This window comes from Phaethon lepturus, unplaced genomic scaffold (assembly GCF_000687285.1).
Source record: "Phaethon lepturus isolate BGI_N335 unplaced genomic scaffold, ASM68728v1 scaffold50450, whole genome shotgun sequence".
NCBI lineage: Eukaryota > Metazoa > Chordata > Aves > Phaethontiformes > Phaethontidae > Phaethon > Phaethon lepturus.
The window spans coordinates 1-23,105 of NW_010515100.1; the positions used below are offsets into that span (position 1 = coordinate 1).

At 35.6% G+C, this 23,105-nt stretch overlaps 1 protein-coding gene across 1 annotated transcript; it reads right to left on the minus strand.

The window, feature by feature from the left end:
• Window positions 1–46: 46 nt before the first annotated feature.
• On the minus strand, window positions 47–22,850 carry LOC104626910 (DDB1- and CUL4-associated factor 6; the record flags this gene model as incomplete). Its single annotated transcript, XM_010294945.1, has 7 exons — window positions 47–261; window positions 2,206–2,341; window positions 3,383–3,496; window positions 8,388–8,573; window positions 13,808–13,900; window positions 20,895–20,958; window positions 22,828–22,850. Coding segments are annotated over 7 exons (831 nt in total), but the record flags the coding sequence as incomplete, so codon positions are not given.
• Window positions 22,851–23,105: the final 255 nt, after the last annotated feature.

Below are 23,105 nucleotides of genomic sequence, written 5' to 3' on the forward strand. Positions count from 1 at the left end.
GAACCGAGCCCTGGGGAACACCACTTGCGACATCTTAATCACTTGCCTCTTCCCGTCTCTCTTCAGCGGAAGGAACCTTAAGTTCTCGTGCTGTGTCATCCTTGGGATCAAACAAGTATATGTAATCCGAAGAGTAGCTAACAAGGATCTCTTGACCATCTTCACTATAACATAGAGATGTTACTCTACAGGATTTGTTATTCAGATGAGGAGGAACAAAACGTGCCACCATGCCAACGGTGCCCCTACCAGCATAATTCCCTATATTAAATACAAAAAAAAAAAAAAAAAAGGGGGGGGGGGGGGGGAAGAAGGAACAAATTTCCTATTGCAAATTTTCAACAGCTTCAATATACTCCTCCTTTAACATCCATCACAAGAAAAAACATCCAACAGAGAATAGCTAAGTATCCTGTAGCTTCTGCATTAAATTGGATCTGAATAGTAACATATCAGGTCTTATCAGTATTTTATATTTTTGTTTATAAACACTATGCATATTATAAAAAAAACCAAAACAACCACATGCAAATATATTCATATATCACATACCCATCACATGACATTGTGTGGATGGTATCTGTCAAATGTAGTACAAATGGAAATTTTGGAACCCAAGAACATTTACACAATAATAATGCAAATCCGTGTCCACACACAAATTAGAAAGCAATTCATTATATGAAACTTTGAAAATTTAGGACATACATCTTCTCTTTTCTACCCAAAATGTTTTAAAAAAATATTCATTTTTCTTTGAGACATAATAATACTGTCACTTTGAAACTGCAGAACTATACAACACACTGGATTTATCATGCTTCCCTGACAACTCACCTCCATTACACACACTAAAATAATCATAAATTCTAGAATTACAAGTTTGTGAACAGATAAAATTTACCTATAAGAAGATCTAATACTGAGAAAAACAGACTGTTCCAAAACCTCATAATTTGCCATGTAACTGTTTCCCGCATGGCATATCTGTTGTGGCTTATTATTGTGCAAATCTGTCCTTGACCACAGACAAATTCAGAGTTTATCATCTCACACTACATAAGGACTGAAACATAAAGTTTTAAAAGAAAATCAATAGTTTGCTCACTAGTCATAGAATATTTCACCTCTTAAAAAAAACCCAAAATATCAATCCAGAACCCCAAACCCCCCCCAAACAAACAACAGAATACTATACCAATATATTCAGAAAAATTACAATCTTCAAAATTTTGTCTTTTCTCTCATTTACTCTATAGGCTGGCATACCTGAATTAATCTTATTCCTGTATCGTTACAACACAAGAGCAGGTACATAGCACCTGTTAATCAACCCCCCCAGAATCTCTTCCTCGGGCAGTTGTCATAGAATTTTGCTGACTACTCTGATGAAAGGGAAAGATCTTATAAGAATGTTAGCCAGATGAGAGTTTATGTTTGTTAAGTTTGTTGAGTGATCTTTACTGTTTCCTCCATCACAATCATCAACTGGAAAATGCTGCAAGAAATGACAGATTTTGTGACACTGATAGCTGAGCATACATATTCATGCAAGTAATGTATATTAATTCATATATGAGCAAACAAACACTGATCATACATTGTAAGAAAGAGGTATGTTGGAACTACATAATGCTCTTTTGCTTGGCACCTGGAATTTTTTTTATAAAATCTTTAGGTAAGCTTCTAAAGCATGCTAGCTATCACTTGAAGAATTTGTAGCTTTTCAGTGAAATTATGTTAGATATAGCAACAGCTACTGCAAAGGTAAGCATATTGCGTGATATTATAGAGTTCATAAGATCCCTTCCCAAAAGCAGCAACACATTTCAGCACAGCAAAGTACAAGAAGATAAGAACTTAATTAAAATTCAGGTGGACCACTGCAGGCTGCAATCACTAGCTTTTTGGAATCTTGGAATCACATGATTCAAGCCAAAAGAAGAGACATTACTGAATGCAGAAAAAGGCATTTTGTATACAATGAATTCTAAGATGGATAAAGAGATTAAGTTTATTTAAAGATTTCTGTATTAGCAAATATTGGAGTAAAATGACTATTATTACAAAGCATTGTTCTCAGATAAGAAAGCTACATTACATTCAGTATTACACTCCAGTCGTTCACTGTCTATTTTGAAAAAAAGAATCTGAAACTAGAACTGCAAATGGTTAGAAAAGTTTACTGTAAGGTATGGTTCCTACCTGTTGCTCTTGTACCAAGCATTCGCCGGTCATATATTCTTACTGAGCTATCAGAACAACCCACAGCAAGATAGTATGGGATTGGTGGACAGATAGCAACAGAAGTGGCAGCACGCCGACAGTTTATTAAAATATCCTGGAACAAACAAAAAATACAGCATTCAAATAATAGCTCTGAACATTTGAAGTACAATTCTATTTTTTACTTCAGGACACAGGCTCATTAGTCAAGGAGGTTTTAAGAAAACTAGGTCTGGCCCTGTGAAGACAGATTGTATGTATGTCAAACAGAAAAGCCATAGCAGAGAAGGAAAACTATGAGAGAAAGAAATATAGTACAAGATCAACTAAGAAAGAAAATAAACAAACCAAAACAAACCACAGGAACAAACATTTAAGAACAGATAAGTGTAACAACTACAGATTTATAAACTAGTTTGCACCTTGGATTTTCCTATGGAAACATTGGTAACTGGTGAGTCAGAAAAGTACCAAATATGCAGAAACAGTCTAAATTAACTTAAAGGATCAGAATAGATTTCATCTACAGATAGACAATTGGATAGAGGAAAAGAAAGAAAGAAATCCCTAGAACTGGTAAATATGCATAAAGCAGTATAAAATTAATTCGAGAGTAGTAATACATACTTTGGTGCCAGTTTTTCTCCAATATTAAAACTGTTTCTGAAATACAAACACAGTGGACACCACCAATACCTTACCTTTGAGGGAGTAACACTAATGACTAATCTAATCTAGTATAATTCATTACCAAAACTTTTCTTACAGAGGGACAAAGGACGCTCAAGAACACAAGGCTGCAGATGATTTACAAGGCTCATTATTTGCCTCCAACTCTGCACTCTATAGTAACTAATGTAAACCAGACCAAGAGATTCAGTTTCAACATAGAATCTTTTCTACCATATCTGAAGCCTCACACCAAAGTTCATACACTAAAAAGTGTCAAAGGAGATACAAAAATAAATTAAATTTAAAAAAAAAAAGAAAAAAAAACTCCCCAAACTGTTTTTGTTTCTTGGGAAATATGTTGTCATCTCCACCAACGACCCTGAAACCTATTATTTCTAAAAGCCTTACCAGAATTCATATCCTATGTTTGTATGATGTACAGCTCTACATTTAGGTCATCTTTATTAAAAGATTTCACTCTTACATCTTTACAATCTTCCTTTGTGCAACTTGTTTTGATTCGAGTATCAAACCATCTTACAGTGCCATCTTCACCACAAGAGAGGAAAGTATAGGGATCATTTGGTACTGTCATAATCTGCTCAAGAAAAAAAAAGAAAAAAGTGTTAATACTTCCAGAAATACCATTAATTTGAAAATAAAAGCATCAACATTTTCAGCAGCAGTGAAGACTGAAGCAATTATGACTCAAGTCAAGCTTGCTATTGAAATAAAGAGGAAAACAGAAACACTGCTGATGTTTTTTAATTTTCAAGAAAAGGTTTGAACTGCTGAAGTTAGACTGTGGAATGTCACGTAAAATTAAATATTTATAAGTCAAAGCTTACAGTTATTTCTGTTATCTTTTAATTAAGCAACACATTTACTGCAATCAGTTTTCAGATAAGTAATCAATTTGCTGCAATAATTCAACAGAAGCTCAGTTTATTATCTATTAAGTAATAGAAGACAATAACAAACAAAACCCTCAGAAGTCTGAATGACATGAAAATACTAGATGGCTTTTATTCCCATTGGGCCATTCCTTTACATTCAAAAGTAGTCCCCTGAAGCAACGATGCATTAAAGGCTGTTACTAACCTAGGCCCTCAGTGCATTTTTTTCTTTTCACTTTTTGAGAGCGTACTGTAATGCACCATTTTCCTGACCTCAGCCCTACTCAAACTAGGGAAGACTCATCTGGAGTCTCAGAGGTATGGCTTCATTCAAGAAGGCCTCCTTAAGACAAAATGAAAAGGCAAGCAACTGTAATGGTAAAGCTGAATTCAGGCCAATGAACACACATGAAACATCATGTTTTCACACACTATCCCTTAAATACAAAAACAGAGAATACTGTAGAAACTAGCAGTATTTTTCTTCTTCTACACTACTGATACCAGCAACTTCATAGAAATTTATGAAAAAAAAAAAGAATCAATAATAGTGTAATACGCTAATTCAACACAGAGCAAATGAGTGATTCTTTAACACTCTTCATTTGATGATTAATTCTCCCCGCCTTTATTAAAAGTAACCTATGGATATCCGTAAATCTCTCTACCTAAAGTAGGATTACAAAGGTAATCTCTGCAGGATTCAGCATTTCTTCTTGTAATGCTCAATACATTAACTGAGACAATGTGTGCTGTGTCAAATCTTACTGCTGACAAACAAGATGTTTAACAGACAGAACAAAGCCAAGGTTTTAATAACAATGAAACAAACTTCTGAGCCATGTCTATTATTCCTCAATATATTAGTGTGACATTGAAAAGAGTGTTTTTCACTACTCATTCACTCAAATTAATTTTAGTGTAGTTATAAAAGCCAGCAATTTTTCTTCAATCTACTAAATCATTACAGCTCTTATTTCTAGTATCTGTATTTTATTTTTGTTCACACTGATACTATTTCACAATATACATGTAATAGTGCAGTACATAACTCCACTTGCACATGCCAATTTTTATGCATGGTGTTTAAAAACATACTAAGTACTTTATAAGCAGTAAAATAGAGAAATTGAGAAGTGCAGACTCCAGTAATTGAGTCATTATTACTCTAATTAAGTTCAACAAGTACACATTATATATATATATAAATCTAAAATCCTTTTTCTAGTACCTAAAAAAAATGTGTTCTATTTAACTTTAAATATATATACCTATATGATCATTTTACTGTATTGAAAATATGAAGGTAAGAGTTGTCCATAAAAGTACATTCTCTTTCTGAAATGCAATTAACATGAAGGGCATTAAAGAAAAGCATTTGGCTAAGTAAAAATAAATTTGTAATGGCCTTGTATAAATAACAAATTCTCCAGAAACATGTTTTAAGAACTTCTCTCTCCCTCTCTACTTATTCTATTCTCCCCCTGAATTAAAAACAATATTCTATTTATCTCACAGTTCACAATCTACACAAACTTCTACACTCCTCTGGTGTTTTTGTAACGTCTTGAACCATCACAAACCCCGAGTTTAAAGCACAGTATAAATACAAACCACATTCAAATTTAGAATTAGTACCTCAGGGGCAGATGATGTTAGCATTTGTTATTTAGAGAATCCAATGAGTCAAAGCTCTATATTTAATATGATGATGTGGTTACATACAGCTGGGCAGTAACGTCACAATATTTTGAAATTATTTTCCCACTCCAGAAACCTCTCAGTGACAAAGTTGTGTTATGTCTGAAACTGTACCTCAGCCATTTGCTTAAAAACCCCCGCTATTTACTCCATTATACTTTCATATGCCAAGGCTCAAAGAAAGGTCTACTCTGCCACAACAATACATGCACTTAATGTTCAAATAACAGGTATAAGACACAGTGACAGAATTTATAGCCTTTTTTATAAAAAGTACCTCCCAAAATGTTTTATAAACCTATCTTTTTGAAGACTTCTTGAACAGAGCTCAAAAACAGGAGCAAAACAGGCTAACAAAAAAAACTTCAAAAAGAGTCAGTTAAAATAGTCAATGTCATATAGGCATTTTGAGATTCCTTCCATTAACTGTGTTTAAAAACAGTATAAACCACCGAAACAGTATCACACTACTGTCATTCAAAACAACAATAATGCCCTCTTGTTAACATTATTTGCTGAATAAGCAAATCCCCAATACCACCATTTGATTGTGCAATATAGCAGTCAAATGTCCCTACTTTCTTCAACTAATTGTTTTGAAGATATTTACTATATTCCATTCAACTAGTTACTGTTCAGTTATAGTCATTGTATATGGACAACAATAAAACTTGCATCTTGATTTTCTAGACTGTTAGGGTCTCCATATTTCTTCTAAAATATTTTTCAAACTCTTACTGTCTGTTTTGACAAGCTTATTTTGTTGTACGTATCAAATTTATATTTATCATCTGGTTTAGTAGCTTGCAATGTGCATACCATCATTACTGATGACAAACACCTTGCAAAAAGACAACCAGCATCTCATGTTATAGGTTAGAGGTGTTATGTTCTAGCCTCCATTACTACTCTTGACCCACAAGCACAATTGGCAACTGTGTTCATTGAATTTTCCCAGTTTGATCATTGGTTTGCAGCACCGCCTGGTGTCAGTCACTTCATGTAATCAACAAAATTGTTGGTCAACCCAAGCTCAGGCAGATCAAAACTTAGGACCACCACAGTGATTGCTTATGGTGACTTTTATGCTGACACCACATGTTTAATTCGCAGTACTCTGAGCAGCCTAGCCCCTGACCCCAAACTTCACACACCCAAACTCACTGCTGTAATGATACTTCTACCACTACCTTCAATGTCTCCTCAGCATAGCATCCATAACAATTCTCCTGTTCTCAAGCTCAGAAATGTTTTCTATAATACTCACAGCTAGCTACCCATGAAACAGAGGTACCAGCTGAGCCAGTAACAGGCTGCTCCTCAAGCCTGCAGCCAGCCAGCAAGGGGAGGCTCTTATTTCCCCAGGAAGTCCAATGCAACGTCCTGACAGACCCTCTCCTCAATGAGGACATTTCCACTCTAAGAAATAGCATCTCGGTCTCCAGATGTTCTTATGAAAAGGCAGGTTTTATGTGAGATATAGAGCACATCCAATCAACTTGCAGAATCCACAGACTAGCATACCGACTACTATATATAGTAAACTTCAGTGAGAACTGAAGCAGTTTAAGTTTCTGACTGGGGGCCATAAGGACTGATGCCAGTCAAAGGAAACGGTAGTTTCTCAATCAAATCAAATCTCAAAAATAGAAGCAGATGATGCGAGTCTGGGATCCAGAATCATGTTTTGCAAAACTGAAGATACAGTCTTGTATTAAACCCAGGCAAAACAAAAACAAACTCAAAACCACAAATCCCAGAAACAGAGTGAATACCACAGGGTTTGCTTGATTGACCTACAAAGTTACCCTGCAGACAGGAAGTATTTTTGCCAAAACCTTTAATACAATACGTATAATTATAACCGCCAGGATACTTTTACTACATGAGCAAGAATTAATTTTGGCAGTACTTCATCCATTTTCTTTTCTCACACAACCTTTTCACACACCCCGATTTTTTTAACACAGATTTTTAAATATTTTGTTCACTTAACATACAAAGAAAGAGATTTAAAAGCTTGCTACAAAATCTGAGCTAAATAGTTAAAGAAGTAATGGACTTGGGACTTTTTTCCCCTTGTGTGTGTACTGCGGTAGCATTAAAAAAAAGTAATAAAAAACCTGGGACACTTATAATCTCAGAAGAAAATAGCAGTATTTTTTCTATCTTAGGCACAGTAAATTTTACAAGCAGCAGATTTTGCTGTCATTAAAGTTAAAAATATAAAAATAAAAATCAATAAATCTGATTATCTTTCTAACTTAAGAAACACATTGCTTCTTCACTCACCTATTTATATGAACAAAACATCCAAGAGAAGACTGAAAACCCTGGCTCTAAATTTACAGATAAAGAGTTATCTAGAATACAAAATATAGAAATTACCTAAAACTTTAAACACATTTTTCAGATTAAGTAATTCACACATGCTGAAATAAGCATTTCTTAGAAGGATTTAAATCGTGAAAAAGGCATTAAACTGCTGAAAAAGGGTGGGGGGAAGGAGGGATGGTAGAATAAAACCGCAAAAAATGAAAATGCAAAACATAGCCACTGCCCCCACCCCCCAACATGCTTCAGAAAGACATTCACAGCACAATTTAAATTAGTTTTGCTCTGCAGAGGATTCTTTCAGTGAAGGTGTATTCAGCCATTACATTTGCAAAGAAAGCAGTCTTAATGACACTACCTTTTGGAAAGTCCTCCGTTTAATTTAGACAACGGATTTCTCTTTTAAAGCCTACTCTAAAGAAAAAAAAAAACTCAAAAAAGCTAGAAGGAAGGTTCTTTATTTCTCATGGAAATAAGGCTTTCAGCAGTCTGGTTGAAATCTACAAGAAAATATGTATTCTACCTATCTTAAAATTATCATGTACTTTTGTGAGGTACCTCATAGGTAGTTCCATAGTGGCATGTATACTGGCATTGTCTGTTGGTCTCCACATCTTGTTCAACATTAGTGTAAAAAATTACTCCATCTCCGGAACAAGATACAATCTGTTTGTCATTGGTGCACGGTAAGAATTTTGCACTAAAAATATTGGCCCTGTGTCCTGAGCGAATGGTTGTTAAAACCTAAGGAAGAAAGAAAAAGGAAGGCTGTGTCAGGTTAATATTTTCAAAGCAAATAATGGGGAAAATAACACAGACTCTGGTACTATAAAACATCAGTTATGTCCAGGCTGACAGTAACCTACAGTTTAATACAGCAGAACAGAGAAGCTGTCTTTACACCAAATTTCTTCTAAAAACAAAGTGGTTCCACAAGAGACATTCACTTGTGCACCTGCACAAAGTAGTACACAAAATGAAAGGACTGGGATGCAACTGACACCTTTTGTTTTTAAAACGCTAGCTACATATCACATCTTGTTTCTCAAAGTAAAACATTAGTCCAGGGTGACAGTACAGCCAGCCAGCGTGTCAGTGAGGAGAGATTTAAATGATCTGGAATATTGTGGGTCAAGAAGAATAAGGCATTGTAACCCAAGCCAACTTCATAGGCTTTAAAAATTGATGCTACTCTTAAAATAAACTCACTTGAAAAAGGAGAACTGAAGTTTGTAAGAAAGGATGTCAGAAACAAGTCAAAAATAAACAAACAATTAAGAACATGATTACAGGGCAATAAACTCGGACTTGACTTACTCTCAATGAATGTTATTCATCTAGAGTACAGCAGAGAAGCATATAGTTTACTTCACCATCACAGTTGGTTTTCAAAAAACTTTGTGATGACTCTTTGTATTTCCTAACATACTTTTTATTAGTCTATCAAAACTGAAAAAACCCTCCATATGCTTTCCTGTGCACTAGTGAACATTCTATGCTTACCTTGTTTCTCCAATCTGCAGCATTTAAACCAAACTGCATTTTCACCACGAACAGGAAAAAGATACTTACCAAGCTGTTTACAGTATGAAAATTACTTCCCAATTTCCACTCAATTAACTTAATATAAAAAATATGCAAATGAAGTTGCTCTGTCATGATAGCTCATGCCTGATATTTCACAAGTGCTATTTCACATCTTTTAAACAATTCACACAAAAAAAGATTAACAGTGTATCTGCATATTCTGAAAGATACACAAAGCTTAGTATTTTAAAAGATAATATCAAAACCAGGAGATATAATCAATGCATTTTATTTCAATAAATCTGCCTCTTCATCTAGATTTGTTCAGATCTCTGTCTAGGTTTCGAATGTTTTCAGTAAAAAGTACTCAAAAGAAATCAGGAACTTGGTATCAAAGGAGCAACTCAGAACAAGAAGTCCATAAGGTACCCTAGTTCAGATGACAGTTAAATACGTCATCTGTCAATCCCACTTCTGATGTTACATTACTGCTGTGAAAGAAATACTTTTTAGTCCTGACAAAAAATCCTTTTTGATCTACCTAATTAAAAAAAAATATTTTAATATCTATATTTATAGATATAAAAAAATAAAAACAACTAGGGGCTTCTCTACCACCTTAGATTCTCTAGTCAGTTCTCCACCACTTCCTCCCTATTACTGAATATAAGCAGGCAGACCTTTCTCTCTTTGCTCTGCTGTACAGGGTCCTTCTCTCACCAACTTCCACGTGCTTCTTACTTGTCCCCTTTTTTTTCCACAAACACCAACCTAATACCCTTGCTTTTCACGCAGTCAATAGCTAACTTATTCTAACCTTCTGCTTCAGTTTTCCCCACCTGCAGATCTCAGTTTAGATGTGGAGATCTACATCTGATGATTGCCCTGAAACTTGGAAAAGCTCAAGTTTTTACTTTCCCTCCCTTCTTCTCTCCTCCACTATAAACTGAAACAGCATTGAGAAATACATACAGATACACATTTTCAGTAAATGAAAGAGTTTTCTCACAGGCAGAGCTAACCTTGTCTTGCCTGCCCCTCAATTTCCTGACCATGTTGCACAGTGTTACAATAAAAAGTATTAAAATACTACAGCATTTATTATATGGAGAAGATTTTACATGCCCTTCTTGACTTGCACTGTACATCCTTTTCTACTCTGGTTATTATACTGCCTTAGAGACGTGAGAAACAGGCATAAAAAGTTGCTGGTGCCAAGGCAGCAAGAAGATGAGAAAATATAACACACGCAACCAACCCCAAAACCGTATCATTAGCTACACAGAGTAAAACAATACCACCACCTTACTCCACTGGAGCATTTTACTACCAACATGTAACAGGCTACAAATACTTAATGGTGGAGAAAGGAGGGGGAGGGAGGCAGCCAAAGAATTTCAGATGTTCTTCAAAGTACTTGACTAGCTGTAGTAATTCAGACATCTTTATAACTTTTGCAGTTGCTTAAGTAACACATTACACAGGAAATCAATTGAAGAGGCAACAAATTCAAGAATTCAAGTTGCAGCTCTTAAAAGTGCAGATTAAACCTTTGGGACAGGATTACTAATTCATGTAGTGATCCCAGAAGCTTGCATACAACTCCATCCCTAACAATAAGTACTTTCCTCCAAGAAATTAGAATTGCTGGCAGCTACTCTGTTGTTGTCTTTAAACCTGAAATGTTTAAGCTCTTTATCCAAATGGAAACTCTTTACAATAAAAAGTCACCATAATGAACAAACTAGCATTTTTAAAGTCAGATTAAAAACTAAAACCAGTTTAAAAAAGCAGTTTATTTCCACTCTGGCTTACTTTTTGAAAAGAAGCCTGTTGAAACAAATGCAAGTCAAATACCAGTGGGTTACTAAGCTTTTCAGGATGTAATTAATTTAGGGTTCCCATTCAAGATACTCAGCACAGAATCATTTACAATCCAGCCTTTTCAAGAGCACTTCCTTTGAAGAGATCAAACCCCCTTTAGAAGTAAAGGAAAGCAAACCAATGGAATCCCATCCTGAAGTGAAAAGCTGTAAACTTTCAGCCCCACTAAGCACCCTCCAAAGCCTCCCCAGCACTTTCTCACGAGCGGAACACTCAGAAGGCAAACCAGGCTAAAGATTCAAAAATTCTGAGTGTAACTACTCATAAGAATCCTGTATTCGCAGTGGTATTAGTGGAGAGAAGTCTCAGGCTCCATTTAAAGGCTTTGAAATCTGAGTGCTCAACCTGATGTAAATACATGAATCCCCATCTTTTTGTACCATACTTGTAGCAGGTAGACCTTTAGCTCCAGCCAAGCTCTCCCCACCCCCAGTAATGTGATGTCTAAAACAAATAAAATTAGGAAGAAAAGATCCACAAGAATAATTCTTCTCAGCCATCCCCAAGTACAATAAAATGCTCATCCTTTTGATTTAGGCTTGCAATTACTATTAGAAATCACAGTAACACATTTCTCCTCAGATGCACAAATACAATAAACATATAACCTATTCAAACTCGAGAAACATATTTAGAAAAATTTCTCCTTCTGAGACACATTACATAGTAACAATTAACATTTGCACCTGGCCATACATAACACAAACTGGAGTGATTTACAAAAAGCTCATGTAAATAAAAGTTAAACAAAATTAAATGCTTCCTTATTAAATTAGATATTACTAACACAGCAGACTATATTGATGGCTGAAGTCTCTTTTTGTACTCTGGCTAGCTCATAAGAGAAAATACGGTGATAAGGGTATCTGCCAAGATGACAAAATTACAGTAGAGTTCTGGTACCAATACCAATTTGCTCCCTTTTCCTGTATCGATCCTGTTACTCACACCAGAGAAAATAAGCTAATACAATTCTAACAGTCATTAAAAATCATATCTCTAGTACATTTCAGGAACAACAGTGATTATTAAGTCTTCTTTCTAGTACCTGCTGTGTTATAATTAAATTAGGGGGGGAGAGGGGGGCGGGAAATCATCTGCTCTGCTGTTTCATAAAAAAAAAAAACCAAAACTGTTTTTTAACAGCTGACTGTTAAAAATAAGAAAACAAAACATCTCATGAATTTCTCATTTGTCTTATGTGCACAATGGGGAAAAATACCCAAAATCATCTCATGAAAGCATAAAGTTTAAATTGCTGCCTCTATTAAAATACTATAGTATTTTAATAGAATAATTATATAATAAAATGAAATAGCAACTATCCCAGAGTGATACATTAAAATAAACTCTGCACAATAAATAATATTGAACACCCTTTACTTGCATGAAAATTTTTTTACTTTGCAAACCTCTCCAAAAACACTCACTTTGGAATATATCCTTCATCCATTTCACAGCTGCCTGAGATACCTCCTCTTCTTCAGCTGAGCTCCCAACCCAAGAGAAACCCTGGTCTAACGACACTGATCTGAACTTTGTCAGACTGACACCAATAGTTGAAAGGAAGAGACTGACATTTGGAAGCTATGGCTCATTTGGGGAAGTGAGGAAAAGGGCCTTACCTATAAGCACAGGCAAATTGCCAGATCACTATTATTTTCCCAGCAGAGCTCTTCAGGAAGGCAAAATATTGCTGCCGCCATAGCCTTCTATTCAAACTCTCTTCCACTACACTGACCATGCATCTTGGTTCCCCCACCACATTTAATTTTTCAGCACCTCTTCAGGGTTTAGTTCTCAACTTCTGAGAAAGCGTGGGAGGACTTCACTTGAGCACTACTGCACAGGGTTCCTAGCACTGAAGAACACATTCAGAGCATCTGTTCTATGAAACCATCAGCAGCTCCTTAAAGAGCAAAGAGCGGAACACTGCTACTGCATGATGGATGCTAGCTGACATTACTGGAAGCCATTTGCCTGCATCATAACCCGTGTGAGTGCAGAAGTGGAAAAGCAGAGACCTTTACAGCACTTTCCCCTTCACAAATCTGCTTCCCCTATTTCCGTATAAATTCTTCTCCATCCACATACATGCACACACAAGGCAATTTAATTTCAAATGGTAAAAGTATTTTAATCAAGATTGACACTTTAACAACATTACACAGAAAGCAACCCAGTGTATTACATACAGAAAAACCTAATATTTTAAAAGTAAAATGAAACAGAAAACAATTCATCTGACAATAAAATTTCACAGGAATTACTGAATCCTATTGCTAATTCTGACAGTAATCTATCGTGAGACCATGTTCCTTTTGTGCCAGACCACTTACCGTAAAATGGGATAATACCTATATGTCACAAGGGATTAGAATACTTGGGTTTTAAAGTAGTGTGAAGTTTTATTCCCATTTATAAACACTATAAAGTTCCTGGTATTATCTTTGTCAGATAATAATTAGTACCTGAAAAATAGTAACTTGAAAAAATATCTTAGTAACCTGAAAGATAACAACTTAAATCTTAATTGAAAACTTCTGAGTATCCAGAAACAAACCTACCTTTCTGCTGTAAGGATTACTAATCACCAGATTGGTGTCATCTGAACCAGATAAAATATATTCTCCTGTATCATTCCAGCAAATTGTATTCACCTGCATGAATTAACAAAAATTAGTTTAGACTTACATTAATTCAATTTTCACAATATTAAAACATCAATACTCATCCAACACTACCAAAATAGGAGTTAACAAATTCAATGGAAATGACGTAAAGTCTAAGCAGCTAGCACAAAAAAAAAAAAAGTGTTTTAAAAAACAGATTGATAAGGGGATCACCTGCTTCACCTATGGCACCTCAACTACTCCCCTTCCTCCTAACAAGTCCATCAGGTAAATTAAGCCTTCCCACAAAGGCCTCAGTAGCCACAATTTTACACGTTCAGATGCTTTAATGTACCAAATCTACTCCACAGAGTTCTCCAAATTTGAACTGGAGGGCATCACAATGCTCTCATTATTGTATCTTCACCATATCCAAATTCTGAGAATCCATTGCTTTGTGTACTTTTCAGTGACCACACCTTCTCAGGGATCATGTCAAAAGCACTGCAGAATCCATCCCTTTTGAGAAGTGTGAGCATGCTGGGAAAGAAGAATCCTAGTGAGGTACAGAATTGTATCAGCAGAACTTTACAATATATTTCCTTATCAATTCTCCTTTTCACAAGCCTGTTTAATAATGCGTCAATGTAAGAAAGCTGTAAAAGCACTCAAAATCCAGGAAGCTCAGAAAGTATCTTTAGAATAATCTGTTTTCAAGCAGCAGCTCATGCACAAGCACCAAAGACTGCACTCATGACCATTATTATTTCAAGTAGCCTCTAAAATAGCTTTAAGCGTCAAACTGGAGCCATCAACATCTTCTGCTGGCTATATTCTGTTGGCAGAATAACTGCCTTAGTGTGAGGTATCAGAGCTTCTTACTATATAATTAGTAAAAAACCCCCACTTCATTCCAAATCCTTTTCTTATGCCTATTTTTAATTCACGTGTCATTCTGAGCCCAAAAGACAAAAATCTTTTTGTTTAAAGTAAAAACATACCCATTTTTAGTTATTACTTTAACACAAGCTTAATTGGTGTCCTTAATTAGGCAAAGCTGCAAAATCAGAATTAGCTGTTTCAGAAGGATCATATGGGCAACAACTTGACATATTCATTGAGGAGCTTTAAATGAACTTTTGCCACTCAAAACAAAAATTAAGAAAAGAGATCTTTGTGTTACAACAGACATGCCTATGGCAAGAGTTAGCTCAATGCTCAGCAGCAGTCAAACAATGTTAGGAATCATTAGGAAATGCACAGAAAAGCAAACATCATTCTGTCAGTGTATACATCCATGCATGGCAAATCTGTGTCTTCCACACTATGCAGTTTTGGTTCATATCACACTCCCGTATTCTCCATTTCTATGACTATCCATTTGAAAAGAGAAATTATGAAAAAGAGTGACTAGGGTGATCACAGGTATCTAACACTTTGTATTGCAAGAAGCAATTAATTTGTACTACTCTGGGGAGGGGTTAGGGGTTATGAGAGAAGCTTATAGAATCATGAATGGCATAGAAGAAGAAAGAATTTTCTGTGATCTTTACAGTACAGGAGATGGAAGGCCTTCAATGAAACCATCTCATGACACATATGGCATTTTATTAAAACTGGAATTCACTGCTATGGAGTGTCCTAAACACCAAAAGTGGAAGAATACGTGTATTCATCCAAGAAAAATGATCAAAAACAAAGATGCAATTTTCACCTCCATCTGTCCATTTAAGTGTGATGTGTTCCCTAGAATACCCTTCAAGTATTGTCTGCTTGCCCTGTCTCAAATTTCCTCAAAAATCGGTGCTGGCCACTCTCAGGCTCGACTGAGCATTGGTATGACCTTGCACGGCTACTCTTATGATTTTGTAACTCTGGCTGTTAATCACCAAGAAACATGCCTTCAACTAGCCTCCAGATCCAACTATCATTGAAGTAACCTGTCCTGACAATGACTGTAATTTAAAAATGTTGTCAAACATAGCACAGTACTACAGCTAGGGCAAACACAAAACCCAAGAATGTTCATTTTCATCTAAATTTCATTTCAGGCAGAAAAATACTATCATTGCCCTAAAGAAACCAAAATGCTAATACAAGGATATAAGAATAGAAACAAGAACAAAACAATGAAAAAACAAAGCTGCCAAAAAAATAAAAAAAACATGATGTGAGAAAGAAGAGCTAGCACAAAAATTAAACAAATTGGGGGGGAGGGAGGGCGTCCAAAAACAAAATCTGAAGAACTTTGTTTTTCTCTCTTGCAGAGAAAGCATCGAAGATACAAAGGGGAGACATGATTATCTAAATTGCAGCGTCGCAAGCCTACACAAGACATCAATCATTCTCCTTCTAAATTCTGATTTTATTGCACTGATTGCCTCAGGGTTGAACAACTTCAATACAACATACCCAGGCCAAAGTTTGTTCACAAAAAATCCTGAAGTAAGATGACATAACCAAATGTGTCCTAGAGGTCTGTAACTAGACAGGTTTTTTATTCTGTACCAGATCACCTTCTCAACATTATAGTGAAAAAAATAAGTAAAAAACCAAAGTCTTTCAGTGGAATAAGCTTGATTTCCACTCCCCCCTCCCCGCCCCGAACACCAACTATCCAGTAAGTGATCAGTCAATACACTACATTTCTGTGTTCAGGTAAACCTATTGACCAATAGTGAATAACCCCAATAAATATGCATATGGATCACTAAAAATAGATGCCTGATAAGAGGCATATTAAAAAAAGTTCTCATGTCTCATTCCATCGTAGCAAACCCACTATTAAAATACACTGTAAAATGAGGACTAACTAGAAAATTGCTTTGTATTTCAAAAACATGTAGAAAAGCTATGCATCTACTACCTTCACAGCCACTCAACATGCAACTAAAAGCATAATGCAACAGTTACTACACTAAGGGTTTGAAATTCTTGGAAAAATGTTAGAGCCAAAAGAGAGGAAAAGAACAGATATTAATTACCAACCAGATGAGAAAAGTCAAAGGGTGTGTAATTAGCTTTTTTCTATTAAGTATTCCACATTATCAACAGTATCTGATTTTATTTGCCTCTCAACTAGTCCTAAAGGAAGCAGCAGGCACTTCTGATTCATTAGTCAAATAGTCAAAAATAAATTTACTATCTCTGTGTTTCCCTCAAAGACAATGCAGGAGGCATTGTCTTTAAATCCTTTAAAAACTGAAAGAGCAAACTCCTCACTTCTATGCAGTGTTAACAGTAGAATTAATTCTTTTGTGAACAGGATAGATTAACATAATACAAGAAATGGAGGAAAGGAAATAAAAATTACTCTAGACATCCAGAATATCAGAAAAATCTCCCAAGGAAGGAAAGGGGTGAAAAAGGCACCACTTTTCATCTATGGAGGAAAAGGTAAAAACAGCATGTTCGAACAATATGCAAACAAACTTCCTACACTAATTTAAGCACAGCTGCGAGGACTACATCTAAAAATGACTTGCTCACATGTGCCATCTCTGAAAGAGATATATGCCACGCAGGATGCTTGTTTGTTACTGAACTGAATGTCTATACATAGAAATGAGAAATTATTCCTCCAGGTAATCCTCTTTCCTTTATTTTAAAAACATAGTATTTGCTCATGTTAAAGGCTCCATCTGCCTATGCATGCTGCAGTTCTACCTTTCTTAGCTTTCATGGGACCAGAACTGGAAGAAAATAAGTTACATTTTTACTCCAATTCAATACGGTTTAAAGTCGCTTTCTCCTCTACTTTCTTCACACTTCAGCACTGCTGGTCCAAATTTATTCCCTTTCAACATTTCTGCTTTGGATTTAGTCACTTCATACAGATAGTATCTGTCCTGGTTTCAGCTGGGACAGAGCTAATTTTCTTCTTAGAAGCTAGTGTGAGGCTGTGTTTTGGATTTGGGATGAAAAAGTGCTGATGTTTTGGGTTGTGGCTAAGCTGTCAAGGACAGTCCAGCTTCTCATGCTGGCCTGTCAGCGAGCAGGCTGGGGGTGCATGAGAAGCTGGGAGGGGACACAGCCGGGACAGCTGGCCCAGGCTGGCCAAAGGGATATTCCATACCATACAATGTCATCCTCAGTATATAAAGCTGAGGCGAAGAAGGAGGAAGGGGTGGGGGGGACATTTGGAGTGATGGCATCTGTCTTCCCAAGAAACCATTACGTGTGACAGAGCTCTGCTTCCCTGGAGATGGCTGAACACCTGCCTGCCCATGGGGAGTAGTGAATGAATTCTTTGTTTTGCTCTGCTTGCCTGGCTTTTTCTTTACTTATTAAACTCTCTTTATCTCAACCCATGAGTTTTCTCACTTTTACTCTTCCGACTCTCTTCCCCGTCCCACCGCGTACCGAGCAAGTGGCTGCATTGGGCTCCGTTGCTGGCTGAGGTTAAACCACGACAGCATCTTGCCTAACTCTATACATTTTCTCATCACCTTAAGTTCCCTTTAGAGTTAACACGGAAAATGGCAACTCATGGAATACACACAACCTCACTGAACTGGACAATGTAAATCTTGTTGAAAGAGGCAAATCACGCTCTGGAAGGATATTAAGATTTCAAGCAGACATCAATGATTCGGTAGACTAATTCAATTACTTCACATACTACTGCTAGAAACTCTGTCTTCAAACAAAGTGCAAAATTGGACTATTTCAGAGACAACGGTACCTAAACTGAGATGAAAATACTTTATCACAAACAAAAAGCTGCTATGGTAATATTACTGCTACAAGAGCATGTATATTTGAAGTAATTCATTCAGAACTATTCCCTTCTTCAAAGATACTGTACCTGAGTGTGATTATACATAGAGTCATACTTCCCACAGGATCTCTTTTTTGTGTAACAGATCAAATGGTAGGTAGGAAGTTTGACTTTACTTTTATCCTCAATTAGAAAAAAAAATTCTTGCCTTAGGTATGTTGTCCATCGTGTCCAATTATACAGCAGGCATATGGAAAACACAAGTCACAACTTATTCCATAGGAGAACGCAAATGTTCTTAACCTAAAAAAGACGCAAAAAACCCAACCAAAAAAACAAAAACCACCCCCACCCTCCAAAAAAACCAAATCCAGAAACACCCTTAAGACAACTACGTCATTAATTCCTCACATTTTAAATGCATGCTGATTCAGCAATTGGCGGGGCAGGGGGGAAGTCTAATGTGATAATTTACCATTGATCATATAAGCATTTTAATCAGTAGGGGCATTGTAATTTCATTTACTTCTATTTCACAGATTTTTTTTTTTTTTAAAGCAAGCGGCAAGAAATTATACTGAACGGTTGTTAGCCATAAAAGACTATTCCCTGCAAAACAAATAGTAAATGAGGTAAGAACTCCTAATACCCCATTCTCTAAAGGTGGATAGTTCTGAGCAAATTTAATTTCTAAGGACATTTTTCAGATTGTAGCAGTATTTTAAACATCTGCATATAATGCTGTAAGTTCACAATTAAAACATTTTCCACACAGTCAAACAATTAAGTTAGGCCACATGTTAAAGCATACTTTAAAAGCTAACACAATTAATTCAAAATTAATTTTCAAATACATATCCCACCAGATAGATCCAAGCAACAGCAAATAGCCAACACTAAATTTGCAATTTCTGTTACATGACACAGAGGTAGTAAACTAAAATAGAGATCAGGCACTCCATTTAGTAGTGAAGAAATACTATTTTCCTGTTCCCTCTGTTATAGGTAAAAATGACTATTTTTACAAGAAAACAAAGAAAAAAAAATAATTTAAAAATCTCAACCAACTTCAGAAAAAGAAACTTGAAAAATGTCTTCTAAAGTATATTTGACAAGATAAAAAACTACTAGAAAAGAAATTCTAGAGTAAAAATCACTGTTACAATCTTGAATACAAAAACTGATAAATAACTTTCTACACAGAAAATCATAGAATGGTTTGGGTTGGAAAAGACCTTACATTATTATTATTATTACAACATTTCTTGGGAAGGAAAAAAAAAAAAGGAAATTAATGCATTTGTTTTTTTTAAGTCACCACCATCTGTGCCAGAACATTAAACTTGAAATGGCAATCAGTACAGCACCAGTAGCTGACTTCTTATATACAGCAGTTCTAATCCTTGCCTTTCCCAGCCCTTCTAGTCTCTCAAAAATATACGCAAGTCAAAATCATACTTCTGATCTCAAGCCAAAAGGCTAGATGTCAGCTAATGATTATAACACTCCTTGATTTAAAGATACAAGTGTAAGCAACTCAAGATATAGAAAATCTTTACATTTGAACCACTTTTGAAATAAACATGTTAAAGTATAAAATTTACACTTACGTTTTCACTTTTTATAACACATCTAGAAGCCTTTCACTTTTCAGATATCTTGTACAACACAGACAATGCTTTAAAAATCATGAATTTCTCCTCTGTTTGTCAAAGGTAATATGTCAATCTCTTTGCCCTGTATCTAATTAAAGTCAAATCTTTTAAATAAAAGATTGACTTAAAATATTTGGACCACTTTCAAAAATTAAGTATTTAAATAAGCAATATTTCAAGTTATGTTATTGCCTTTCAGGGGAGGCTTATTTTTGTTTTTATTGTCTCTATAGTAAGCACGTAGCACTTGCTCATCTGCTTTTTAGACTTGGAGAATAAATCATTCAAAACACTAATACAGCTTTAAATCAACAAAGTATATCAACACAGCGCAAAACTACTAAAGATTCCATTGAAAGATTTAAGATGAGTTCTAACTGAAAACATAAGCATGTGTTTTCCTGACATAGGAGATTAATTCATTCAGCAGTGGGATGCAGTATTAAGGTAGAGGAATGGGATTTTGTTTTGCTTCAAAGGTACACTGTCAGATGTTTAAGAAGAAACAAATACCTAGAGAATTCAGATGTAGGTCTCAACAAGTGGAGTTTTCCAGCTCAGCTTTAATATATGGTATTTGCATTTTTAAGTTAAAGAACTATTACCATGACAACAAAAATCACAATTTAATATCTTTTAACAAACAAAAAAGCAACAAGTGACTTACACATCCATCATGCACATTCAAGGTTGCTTCAAGTTTTAATCTTTGGATAAATTCTCTTCTCCCTGTGAAGAAAAATACTAATTACATACTCTTTTAAAACAATAACACTGAAGAAGTGATTAAGACTCTACTAATGGGCATTAACAGGTAAAAACCTAAACAATAAAGAACCAGAATATAAATAAAAATCTTGAAACAATTCATATGGTTCTCATTTTACAAATGCTAAGACAAGCATCACATTTGCTATCTCTTCCATCACCTTTAATAACAGTGCAGAAACAGCAAAAATGAACATTTCACAGGTTCATAGGCTAATGCTTCCTCTAAACCTAATAGCTATAAGGCAGAAAATAACCCTGTGGTTATTTGATTAACTTGGCTGAAAGACTGCAAGTATAACACAGTTCGAGAAGTATGACCTTTTCTATAGGAATATAAAGAAGAACGTGCCTAGGTCTCAAGCAGAAAGTAAAACATAGTCTCATAATTTCAGCAAAGAACTGGAAGTTGATCTTCCAAGCATTATCTACAACTCTACATCTCCTCTTAAACTAGAGAAAACTACAATTTGGCTATTAATATTGCATTTTGAAAAGTTACACTGAAGTCCAGTACCATTCCATTTGATATATACTTAAGGGATAAAGCACAAAGGGAACTGCTGGAAGGGTGACATGAAAGGATGAGATGAAGGAGAATGAAGAAATCTATAAATGCATATTGAGTAAGGCAAAAGCCCAGAAACTTTGTCTTCATTCCCTATATACAAGCTGACCTACCACTGCGCTTAAAAACACTACTATACTATCCACATGAAGTGGGGAAAATAAAGTATATTGAAAACAATGTAGTCTCTTCTGAACTAGATGTTTAAACAAATAGCTCTAACTTTCATTTAATTTAGTGCCCCCGTTTTATGAAAACAGGTAATAATGAACCTAATAATCTCCAGAAAAAAAAACTTTCAGAAAAGACAAATACTGATAAACCTAATCTTTTTACTTAAATCCTAAAAGGACTTAAAGTCAAGGACCACTATAATTTTGTCCTGTGTTTGTAGAACTCGCAAAGTAGAACTCTCAGAACGAAATCCCAGGTAAGAGCATTAGACTGTAGGCCTGTGTTAGGCTGCACTATTTTCAAATAGGAAACCTATCGAATTCACTCAAAATTAATCTTCCTGCCTTCCTTCGAGGAAACTACAGAGTCAGGGAAAGAACAACTGCAACAGAACCCTCTCCACATCTGAAAATCCTACATTTCTGAACTTGTTTTGGTTCAGCTCAAGACAGAACCATTTCAGAGCCCAGTATTGCCTCTGGCACTGTAGCACAAATTTGGAAAAGTAATTTCTCCTCTCTCCACGTGTTTCCTCTTAATGCCTTTTATTTGTCCCATATACTCTCCAGAACTGAAAAAGAACACTTGATACCCTTACTGGGTCCCTCACAATCACAGACTGCCACAGCATGACCATCTGACTGAGAAGCAGGCACTGAGCATTCCTGCTTCCCTGCCACACTCCCTCAAAGGCCAGGAAACCCTTCAAGCAGTACGAGCTCCTGCAGGTACACCTGTGCCTCATTCAATGTTCGTACAGCTTTCCCTCCATCAAAAGGTATGTTTTGGTACCTAGTTTTTGTTGGAACTAGAAGTCACCTCCAAAATTCAAAATCGTTCATAACCGAGCTCAAGTACTACATTAGATAAAGATCATATCTTGCAAAATATTTCTTCTTTTTTAAGATGAGGTACTGACTGGGTGAAATGGTTATTAAGTGCTTGCTTTTAAAACATGCCTAAGCTAGCTTTAAAAAGATAAACACCATACTCTCTTATGCCCCATTTTACAGACATTGAAATTGTGACGTCTCAGAAGTGCTTAATTTCTGTTAACCAGGAATAGCCATCATTAGAGAGAGATTAAAATAAAAAACTTAATCTTACGCACCACTACCAGCAAGAACATACGTATTCTTGAATTGGGAATACATCTACCTAGTTCACTATTCTTTCTTTACTGCTGTTCCTTATTCACTTTTTCCTCTAGAGAAAGGGACTTTGAACTTAGGTCCTTAATGGTTGGTTTATTGTACTTCTCAATTAAATCCTATTACTTTTTTCAAATCACTGAACAATACATGTATTTTCAATGAAGAGTGTTATTTTCAGATTAATTTGATTTCTACAACACTTGCTTGTAAGCAA